This window comes from Takifugu rubripes, chromosome 2, assembly GCF_901000725.2.
Source record: "Takifugu rubripes chromosome 2, fTakRub1.2, whole genome shotgun sequence".
NCBI classification, from domain to species: domain Eukaryota; kingdom Metazoa; phylum Chordata; class Actinopteri; order Tetraodontiformes; family Tetraodontidae; genus Takifugu; species Takifugu rubripes.
The window spans coordinates 3,497,772-3,508,541 of NC_042286.1; the positions used below are offsets into that span (position 1 = coordinate 3,497,772).

At 48.9% G+C, this 10,770-nt stretch overlaps 2 protein-coding genes across 3 annotated transcripts in view; both read right to left on the reverse strand.

Annotated features, from left to right (window-relative positions):
• The window catches only part of slc8a3 (solute carrier family 8 member 3), a 53,468-nt gene extending 48,893 nt beyond the window's left edge, over nucleotides 1–4,575 (reverse strand). Inside the window, exon 1 of one of the 2 annotated variants that reach the window (XM_029829428.1) lies at nucleotides 3,792–4,575. The gene's annotated coding sequence lies outside the window, so the exon portion shown is untranslated. The remainder of the gene's footprint in view (nucleotides 1–3,791) is intronic. The other variant, XM_029829435.1, reaches the window with a different exon arrangement.
• Nucleotides 4,576–8,768: 4,193 nt separating this feature from the next.
• Nucleotides 8,769–10,502, reverse strand: cox16 (cytochrome c oxidase assembly factor COX16). The gene is made up of 5 exons (XM_003962366.3): nucleotides 10,328–10,502; nucleotides 9,696–9,773; nucleotides 9,381–9,449; nucleotides 9,203–9,297; nucleotides 8,769–9,059 (listed from the first exon to the last, which is right to left on the reverse strand). The coding sequence occupies exons 1-5, from the start codon at nucleotides 10,385–10,387 to the stop codon at nucleotides 9,026–9,028; spliced, it is 336 nt and encodes a 111-aa protein (XP_003962415.2). The 5' UTR covers nucleotides 10,388–10,502; the 3' UTR covers nucleotides 8,769–9,025.
• Between the last annotated feature and the right edge of the window lie 268 nt (nucleotides 10,503–10,770).

Below are 10,770 nucleotides of genomic sequence, written 5' to 3' on the forward strand. Positions count from 1 at the left end.
GGGAGAAACCGACTGCAGCCTCCTCAGATGTGTGAGAGATTTATGAAAGAGGCTTTCTCTTTCAGCCATTACCCAGGACCATCCTGGGGTCTCTGTGCTGCCTCCGCCACACCTCCAGGGCCCCCGAGACACCCAGGCAGTTTAGTCTGAATTAAAATGATCTCTTCAGAGAGACACAGACTGTGGAAATTAATCAGTCCGTCCTGAAGCCGCTGGAGGATTACCATATTTTTATTATTGTGGATTGTTTTTCTTGTGAATTTGAGTCATCTGCTGCCTAAAAGTGCTTTACGGTGTTTGGGTTCTTGGCTAAAAGGTTGATTCCCTCTGGGGCCGTCTGAACTGTACAGAACGTAGTTGTGGTGAATTTAAGACACTCTGGATAAAAGCATTTGCTAAATGTGCAATCATGCAGATTTCCAAGCATTTGAATAAACAGCAGACACCCCGACAGACCAGCGGCCAGTTCTGATGGCTGACAACAACCCTCAGCGGAGGTGTTTGAAGATTATTTAAACAGCAAATATTGTCTGAGCAGTGTCAACAACCGCATAATAGAGCCAAAAAACTGGCAAAGTTTCAATCTCCGGCATGAGCGAAGCCAGTTCATCCTGGAACACATTATTCCTGATAATTCCACTTTAACAGTGAAGAGTTGCAGCAGCTACAGGTTTATGATGAGGTTTGGTGTCATTAGAATCTCATCTTGTCGTTGAGCTTAAAAAAGACAAACAGGAACAAGACAGTCATTTGACAACAAACAGGCCGGAGACGAGGAGCTTGAAAGTAACCAAGGCAGCAGAGGCGTGTGGATGAACGGAAGCCGGCGACTTAATCCCTGTGAGAGCCGCCATCAATTACGGCAACACAGTTGTGTCTTAATGAGGGAAAAGGCTGAAAATGAGAGAGCCACCAACCGCTAATGTGGCTAAGTTAACTTTTGGGGATGAAGTTGCGATCAGCGATCCAGGCAGCCTGTAAAGTGGTTTACGTTTGAAAAAGGGGCGTGTTCCTGAATGCACCGGGGACTTCCTGTTTTAGAATGAGAATGAGAGCAGCAGTGCTGACCTGCTCACTTCTCCCCGTCTCTTTATTGCACAGCTCGCGTGGATGAGCAGATACTGCAATGAGGCAGAAAGAGAGGCACAATTTAAAGGCCAGAGAGCCTCTTAGTGTGGCAGGATGATTAAATGGCTTTTTTTCACTGCCCTTTTTTTACCCTGATGGATGAGAGAGGAGTCCCCTAAAGTGTGAACTCACATATATCTGATTGATAAACAAATGTATAGAGGTTTATCTCCTCTGATTATGGATCAGCATCTAAAGAAACAACAGCATGGAGGGATGGATGGATGGATGGATGGATGATGGATGGATGGATGGATGGATGGATGGATGGATGGATGAATGGATGGTGGGTGGATGGATTGGATGGATGGTGGGTGGATGGATGGATGGTGGGTGGATGGACGGATGGATGATGTTGGATGGATGGACGGATGGATGGATGATGTTGGATGGATGGATGATAGATGGATGGATGGATGGGTGGATGATAGATGGATGGATGGATGATGGTTGGATGGATGGTTGGATGGATGATAGATGGATGGATGGATGGATGGATGGATGATAGATGGATGGATGATGGATGATGGATGGATGGTGATGGATGGATGGATGATAGATGGACGGATGGATGGATGATAGATGGATGGATGGATGGATGATGGATGGATGGGTGATGGATGGATGGATGATAGATGGATGGATGATAGATGGATGGATGCACCAATAAACAGTCTCTGTGGTCCAAAGGAGGATTTAAAGGCAGCGCTTCAACAATTTTTCCAGGATCCAGAAGAAGAAACTGATTCCAGATCAGAGCTCCTTGTTGTTGGACACGTTTCCCATGATGCAACAGCACGGCGTCGTGGGTTGAGCCCGTTCCTCTGACACCCTCCACTTAGGGTTTTTTTGACTCCAGAAACAGGAATTACAGCTATATGAGAAGTCTGCACACGTGAATGAACCATCCTGCAACATTTTAATGTGAACAAATCATGAAGAAAAACTGAAATTAAAAATGACTAAAAAATGAACAAGGAGAAATCCAAACAAAGACATCTGCTTTAATGCTGCTGGAGGCTTCCTGGAAGCTTCCCCGATCTTTTTAATTGCATTTTTCATCAGTTGTGGCGTCTGATTCTCTAATGCCACCGTTGTTCTCCTCACCGTGTCGACACAGGAAAATCCAACCTGATTAACTTTATTTCGGGATCAATCTTAGATTCCAGTCTGAATCGTTCATGTTTTAGGTCGCATCAAAGGTGGAAAAATGTCTTCTTCCTCTTTTTACATCCCTGATGCACTAACGGGGGTTTTGAGCTTTATAATCGTTACTGAACAACATCATTGGCTCAACACAGCGGTCAACAGGAACATATGGATCATGGACTGATCAGTCGCCTGGTTCCTGGATCAATTTAGAGCCATTTAAGAGCCACAAACACGTGGTTTGAAGCAATAATTGTTGAAATAATTACACTTGAGTCTCGGGAACGAGCGCACGTGTACAAGCTCGCAAGGATGCAGCATTTAAATAACTGATTTTTCCACCACAACACAAATTGCATTAACTGGAGATGCAGAGGAGCAATCCCGTCTCCCCACGTGTACCTACATTACAGCCGTGACCTCTAAATTAGCCACGACAGAAAACAATTTCCATACTAATGAGTGTTCCAGGGATGGTGGATCGCGCATTGTGCGGCTGCAGCTCCTCTCTCATCCGTTATCGAGGCTCTTCGATCGCGCCAAAACGCGTTAAAAGGCAAAAACGGCAACAGCCAGACAGCAAGTGAGGGATCCGATGCGCGGGTTCGCCGTTAGATTTGCCTCATCACAGCAATAATGACGTGGTGAAAGTTATTATGTTAAAAAAAACTAGCTGTCAGAATGTATCATTAGGTATGTGGAGCTCATAGCAACACCAGTGGAGCTCATCTAGAAATCACGTCTAAGGTTCTATGGATGTAAATCGATGTGCTTTAGGTAAAGAATGATACTTTGCAGACTTTACGGTCTGAACATTATAGAGCAGAAATGACATTTCGGAGAAAAAGTGACTTTCGTCTCCAGATAATCCGATCTGACGTGCGTATTGTGTCTGTTTTGATCCAGTTAATGAGCTCATTCACACGTCTAAGGCGACAGAAAAAAGCATTTAGATCTAACCTGGCTCCGCGCGCGCGTGGGTGCGCGCGTGCGCCTCCCTCCGTGGTGCACACGCACCCGGATCTCTTTCCCCTTCGCTATTTTGGGAGCAGAGTCGCGTTTAAAGACGCGCGTAAACACGGTCTCAGCCTCAGCTGTTCCTGATTAATCACCCTCCGAGCGCGTGTCAGGGCTCTACCTGTGGGCCGGGGGGGGGGACCCACAGGCCCGCACCAGAACTTCACACCTACATTTTAAAGATGCACAGAGTGCGCGTGTGAATCGGGTAATCCGGGCTAAACTCCACGCGCAGATCCACGGGCCCAAAGACGGTGAATCCAGATGTTGAGCCAATCAGCAGCAGGATGCCGGCATCCCCTGCCTTCAAGGTGTCACGAATCCATTTCTGCCGGTCGTCGCTGGCTCGTACGTGCACGGTGACGGGCAGCAAACGCGCTCGCGGCCGGCGCACATCAGCCAACGGCGGCTGCGCTGATCCGCAGACGCATCTCACGGAATGTGCGCTGTTGCTCGGTTGCATCACTCGTTTACGCGCCGATCGGGCTCGAACCTACCTGGATTTGGGCTCTTCTGAGTGGACGTGGAGCTCCGGTCCGGCCCCCCTTACTGCTGCCCGCACCGCCAACAGTCTCCCAGTAATCACGCACTCTCGGCGCTCCTCGAACAGGGACAAAATAGTCCCCCGGTGGAGCAGGGTGTCGTCCCCGGCTCCTCAGCCTGCTGCTCAGTATCAGAGGTGATCGCCTTTCTTCTCCTTCTCCTTCTTGGGCGCCCTCCTCCCCAGATCCTCCCTGTCTGACGGATTGACCGGGTCGCAGAGCTGTCAGTGACGAGGGAGGAGGAGGAGGGGGTGGTGGAGGTGGAGGTGGAGGGAGGTGTCGGTATTTTAAGATAAGAGATGGATCTTCTCAGACCGTCCGCGGCTCTCCCTCCTCCTGCACGCCGTGAATCAGCTCTCCTCCTCCCCCCCTGGGTCCGCCGCTGTAGCGCAGGTTTCCTCTGATGTCGCTCTCTAATGACGGAGCGTTCTCTCTCTCCCTCTCTCTCTCCACAATAGACTGAGCCCAGTTCGGCACAGGTTCGGATCGGAACGCCAGCCGTGCGTGCCGGGGCTCAGGCTCCCCGGGGTGTCAGCTGGACTCTGCGCACCATCGGAGCGTCCACTCGGATCTTCTGCGCCGGCTGCGTGGATCTGACACTGACCGGAGATCAGCTCCCGCAATTAACATCCTTCTTCTGTTATTATCCGTCGCGCTTCTCTGGCCGCGTCGGTGTGGGATGGGGGTGTGGAATGGTTGCGTCCTCCAGCCCTCCGCCCCCCCCCCCTGTTTTCTATTTTTTAAATTATCATAAACTGGCACGCGAAAGCACGCAGCTACGTCACCACCGGCTGAGAGGAGAAACCAGTAGAACAGCGAGAACATCATCCAGGCCCACGGGGGGGGGGGGGGGTGGCATCATCCACAGGGATCCCCTGAGATTTCAGGAGGCGACCGGAAGTGCTGACAATTATCTTAAACATATATAAATGATCATAACGACCCCTCCGTGACGATCGCCCCCCTGGTGGTTGGCTCAGGTAGTTACGCCCCCTCACAACTGGAGCCCAACGACGCAGCGCTCCTCCCGCCTCCTCTAATTACAGAATCAAACAGGCCTGAAGCCGAACAGGAGAGGAGGAAAAGTCCCAGAGCTCAGCAAACTGTGTCCAATTAACGAGTACTTAAATGTCTTCTAAAATTAATTAACAATTAATCAATAATGAATGATCATTAATGCGCTCAGCGCTGGTAGCGCCGGTCCTACCGCGGCGCGCAGGCGCCTCTTTTGGGGAACGAACGTGGATTTCCTGACGTTAAATACACATCTGAGGAGCTTCTGCTCCGATTTACATGTTTTTAAACTTCTCAAACCGAGTGTGAGGGGTGAAGACGGTCGCCACGGCGCCTGATAGCGGGACAGAGGCTGCGCTTGGATGTTTTAATGAAGTTTCCTTATCTGCAGTGGAGGGGTGGAGGCAGCCGACCGCTCCGGAGAGTCCTCCAGCGAGGGGCCGCACCAGCACCTGCAGCCGTCGTGCATCATGGGATTAGGATTCAGAGGGCTCCTGCCTGTCGCATCAAAGTCCTCCATGCGCTCGGCCGTGATTAATGGATTCTACCCGTGATCAACACACGGGGCTGCGCTCACAAGGGCGCGTGACCGCAGCCCCGAAACCAATCATTGATCTTCTCAGAAGAGGCGACTTCACCTCCGTTTTCATTCCCTTTATTGCGTTTTGTTGCTTTAATCTGCAGCGTGATCGTCTGCAACAACTTCGGCGCGAATGAGACGGACTCGGGCCACCGCGGACCCAGGTGGCGAGCGGCGGGGGGTGGTGGGGGGGTGGGGGTCATCCAGGGAGGTGACGCTGGCATCGCCCCGGCGGCAGCGTCCACCCGGCTGCTCGGTAACGAATAGTGAAGTGGTGAAATGAGAAAGGTAACGAGTCGCCTTGCATCAGCATCTGAAGGCCTTCATGGCTGCAGGGGTGTATCAGGTTCTGGTATGTGTGTGTGTGTGTGGGGGGGGGGGGGTCACCAGGTATATGTCAAAGGAGATTAAAATGTACAGTAAATGTCAGCTGTGATGCAAAATTATTCATATAAACGATGACATTAAAGGAAATAATGGATCAGCCGAGCGGTAAATGACGTGAACCTGGAGGATTAAAGCGTGTTACTTCACTGGTTTTGGGATAATGGTTAGGATTAGGAGAGAGGATGGTGTTTGTGAACGTACGCCATGGTTTGAATAGAGAAGGCTGGAATCAGTTGGATCACCATCATCAAAGAGACACGAAGGTCGCTGGCGACCAAAGCAAACCCACCGATGCCTCCTGGAGGAGCCTGAAGGCAACTCAAGCAAACGAGAGCAGCAGTGGAATACGTCTGGACGTGGGCAACCTGGCTGCGAACATCAGAGACGTCAGAGGAGTGATGGAAAATAGCAGAAAACTCAAACGCCTTTGATCTGAGCTCCAAGATCAAAGGACGCCTACAACCTTCTGAAACCCAAAGAAAGCTTCGGCCTCAGAATATCCAAGTTGCTACTCGAGTACATCGCGCCAGGCATTGTCGACGTCGAAGAATCTCGCCAAAGCACACGCACGCGCATGTAGAGGGCGTGCACGTGGAACTCTGCGGCCTGAGCGCTGCTCAGTATTTGCACATGTAGCGGAGCTCATTCTCCAGCTGCAGCTACTGGAGCATTCACAGGCTCACTGGGCCGGAACGCATCTGAGGAGGGGGTTACCCGCGCCTGTCCCAGGACATCAGGAGACCAGGGAGGACGCTGGGGGGGGGGCGCCGGGCTGAGCGATTGACAGGAAGGAGGGAGGGGTGACAGTCAGGCAGAAGGAGACAGAGATCAGCCGGGTCAGTTCTGCTGGAACCCTCTGTCCATCTCTGAGGCACCCGGGGACCCCGCAGAGTCCCGCGGAGAGCGGCGGCGGTCCGTGCGCCCGGCTCATGTGGGGAGTAAAGCGCAGCAGCCGGGGGGGTGCATTTGTTCTGCGTGGACTACCCCTCAGCTGCCAAGCTTCCCTCTATTTATAGAAATGAAAGAGAGATGAAATAAAGACAAATCACAGAGGCCAGCTCTCTTCCGAGGAGTTGATTCCATTTTCCTCTCTGTTGCTTTGAACGTGACATCAGTGTGAGTCAGGAGTGTGGGATGGCGAGCACCCTGGGATTGTTAGAACCTCCAGGAGCGGCAGATACTGCGGCCACGCTCATCACGACCAATCACAGCGCAGCAACATCTGAGGCCGAAGGTTCTCCTGTTCCTCACGCAAGGTCGGGGGTCAAAAAGCCCAGGTTCAGAAAAATGATAGGAAAGAAGTGTGATGTAGCTGTTGGGCGGAGTCTATGCGGGTGTGGGCGGGGCTTCTCATTAAGGCGGGGCTTTAATCTGACAGATTACATCATCCTAATCTGAGATGCGTCCATGAGGAAGAGAAAGAGAGGAAAGATTTCCTGTTTTTCTGGACAAACTCCAACTGGTGATAAACGGCCACAAGACAAAATAGGAAGTTGGCCTGATGAATCCAAAACATCCTTTCTTCTAAATAATCTCTAATCTCTCTCACAAAAAAAGTGCCCTTGTAAACTGATGGCGGCTGTAATTATTCATCAACTGGAGTGCGTTCGAGTGTTTTGGAAGAGTTGGGGTTCTATTTTTCCTCCATTCACGGAGCGCCAGACCGACTGAGAGCTGATTGGTCCTCCCGCCGAGTGTTACCACGGCGGCGCTGCGCTGATTTGGCAGCAGGAACTGTTGAACGCGAAAGAATCGGGGCCCCTGGAAGATAATCCGATTAAATTTGCCGAGGAGCCTCTCTTGTCACCGGGCCCAGCTCTCCTCCTCGTGCTGCTCAGATCTCATTAGTTCTCCGGCTCACAGAAACTGCTGGTAAATATTGAATTTTTTTTCTTTTCTTAGCAACATAACATGAATATTTGATTGGTTTTTCTTGCATTTCCTGGTTAAAAATTCAGCAGCACGTGCTGGCGCCGGATGTCTTGGAATTAGGAGTCAAAGTTGGTGTAAGCCCCCCCCAGTGCTCTTCCTGGCCTCCGATGACTCTGCTCCCTCTGAAACACATCTTTGCACTCTGAAGCTTCATCTGTGTCGGGGTGGGGGGGGGGGGGGGTGTCGCTGCGAGGCACAGAAATTAGGGATGCTTCACCAGATCCAGACCTCAACAAACATGGAGGCAAGAGAAAAAAAAAAGCAGGCAGATCTGATTCTCGGGACTGAAAAAACCCTGAAATATTCCGAAGTTCAGCTGTCAAGAACATCTGTCTCCTGAAGAAACGCGTCCTGAGAGCAGAGGAACGTTTTGCTTCAAGGAATCCAAGTCTGGAATGATAAAAAGCTCTGGTAAATATTTGATTCCTCTTAGTTTTAGCAGAGTAATCTGAGGAGAGTGCTCTGTGATTCAACATCGGAGCTAACGTTTATTCCATCCACGGCAGGTTCCACTGCTTTTATCTGCTCTGCTCTCCCGAATGAGGCTGGGGTCTTGAATTTCAGAGTCGCTCCTCTAAAATATTTGTGCGATAATCCTGCTGCGTGTGTGATTTGAGACCGCAACGGGCATCTCTGTGTCCAGATCTATCAGGCTGGATTTCATCATCAGCTGCTGCACCTTTGAATTTACACGCTGATCCATGAAGACGCATCCACGGTCAGACGCGACCTGAGGGGCTGTCCTCCGCCGCTGCAGAAGCACGGACGCCTCCAGAGAGGGAATGATGCGAGGCGGCGGAAAATAACAAAGATTTACATCGGGATTAATCTAGAAATGCACAGGAAGTGAAACTCGTGACACATGAATTATTTCCAGTCCATCATCATTCCGTCCCAATCAGCAGCCAACAGTCACGTTCACTCGGTTTCTCAAAACCCCCAAAAAAAGGCCACACAGGTTCCATTATGAGTCGAATAAATCCACTGCATTGCAAAGTAATAACTGTCAGAGAAACAGATTACCATCGAGACCCATAAAGCCCGAGGAAATGTCGGATTTTCCTGTTGTTTATTCTTTTAGACTTTTGGCTGGTAAATCAATGTGATTCCTTGTGTAAACAAGACTCAACACATCTACAAGCCTGCTGTTAAAAATAAAAGTTTGGATCAATAACACATCATTTATTGGAACGGAATTCTGGAATTGACGCCCATCGTGAAGAAAAAGGGACCGCGGCGCCCCCTGCCGGTCATTTTGTATTTTAAATCCTCAACGTCACAGAGAAGGAGCGGCTGCAGGTTTCAGGCTCCTGCAGCACAAATGATCCACATCTTCAAGTCCGACTCATCTTTCAGGGTTTTAGGTTCAGCTCAGTAGTGCCATCACCACAGAACCTCCCCTCCCCCATCAGTGGCACGCTTCCAGTCGAGAATCCCTCAGTCTTTGTTCTACCTGCTCCGCTGCTGTTCCTGGTACTGTCTGGAGTCCTCCCAGGGACGAGGACCACGTATGTTCTTCCAGTCGTCCAAATTCTTCTCCTTCAGCTTCTGCAGGGAGAAGCCAAAAAAAAAAAACCACAACAAATGAGAGATGAGCAGCAGCAGAGGAACGCGTCACCATTTCTACTTACCTCATACTGCTCCTCCAGGACGACAGCCTGATTCTGAACATTCACTCTGGCCTCCAGTGATGGATCCAGCTGAGGAAGAACGCATCATTAATCAGGTAAAAACAAAAATAAAAAAACAATAACATTTATATTCCGTTTTATTTGATCTTGTACCCATTTAGGCTCTTTGGATGGCAACACATTAAAACTAGATATGGGTGCCACAAAAAAATGGATGTTAGACCATCTTAGGACTGTTTCTTTTATCGCCATGCTTTCTCTTGAAGCTGGAAGTGTGAGCAGCCGTTTATAAGGGAGATGGTGGAGATTCCGAACCTTTTTTCTGATCTTCTGGGCATCGTAGCGAATCTGCGTAAACTCTCGCAGGCCAAAGGAACCTCCAACGACCAACAACTGGGGGTTACAATGACCTTACATCATTCAATTTCACTACTGGATTAACAACAATTTGGTAAATAACATCAAACAACGCATAACTGTGAATTTAGCAATTTATTACAAATGTATTACAATGATTTATCGTATTACAATATTTATGGATTAAGTGATAATTGTCACAATAGCTGACAGTTACAGCACAGCAAACAGGTTGAAACAGGAAAAAAAACATCTATTTACTCATCTTATTAGAAAATGTAATGGATCTAGACTCGACTCTGGTAAAGCAGTGAAATTCATTTAAGTTTGCATTAAGCTAACATTTCATAATTACACAATTTAAACACAAGCCAGTCAAGGAACACGAATTCTAACGTGAGATGGTCAAACTCTCTACATCTTTGCTTTTCATCGATTCACAATTGTTCCACTGCTTTAGGTGCACAGAACAGTCAAAGGTGAAACCTAAATACTCAAAGCTGTCACACATTTGTAAAGCCTAATGATAATGTCGACGTTAGCATAACGCGCTAAGACGCTTCTTTAAAGCGTAATAAAAAGCTACTGACCAGCATAGGGACTCCATATTTCAAGGTTTTGTTCCTCTGCAAGGCTTTCAGATTAAACATGATTTTCTTTGCAATTAAATGTCCATTTTTTAGACGCGGACACACAGCAGGTCACTGAGAGGTGTGTTTCCTCATTCAGGTCCGACACATAATAGTGTCCGTGTAGACGCGACGACCGGGTTATGGTTCCCATTTGTTATTTAAAAGTATTTTAGCTCTAAAATATTTGTATCATGGTAACGGAAATCATTCAAAAATTTAATTCCTTTGATTTCAAATATCAGTCTCACAAATAGAGGGGCCGCTGCGCAATTGCGCGCCGCCGGACATTACTAATTCCTACAAACTCAATCTGGCACTTTTTCACAAATGTACATAGAGCTGTGTATTTAATATTTAACACAACAATCCTACCGTCTCTTCAACCTTTGGTACACTCTTCT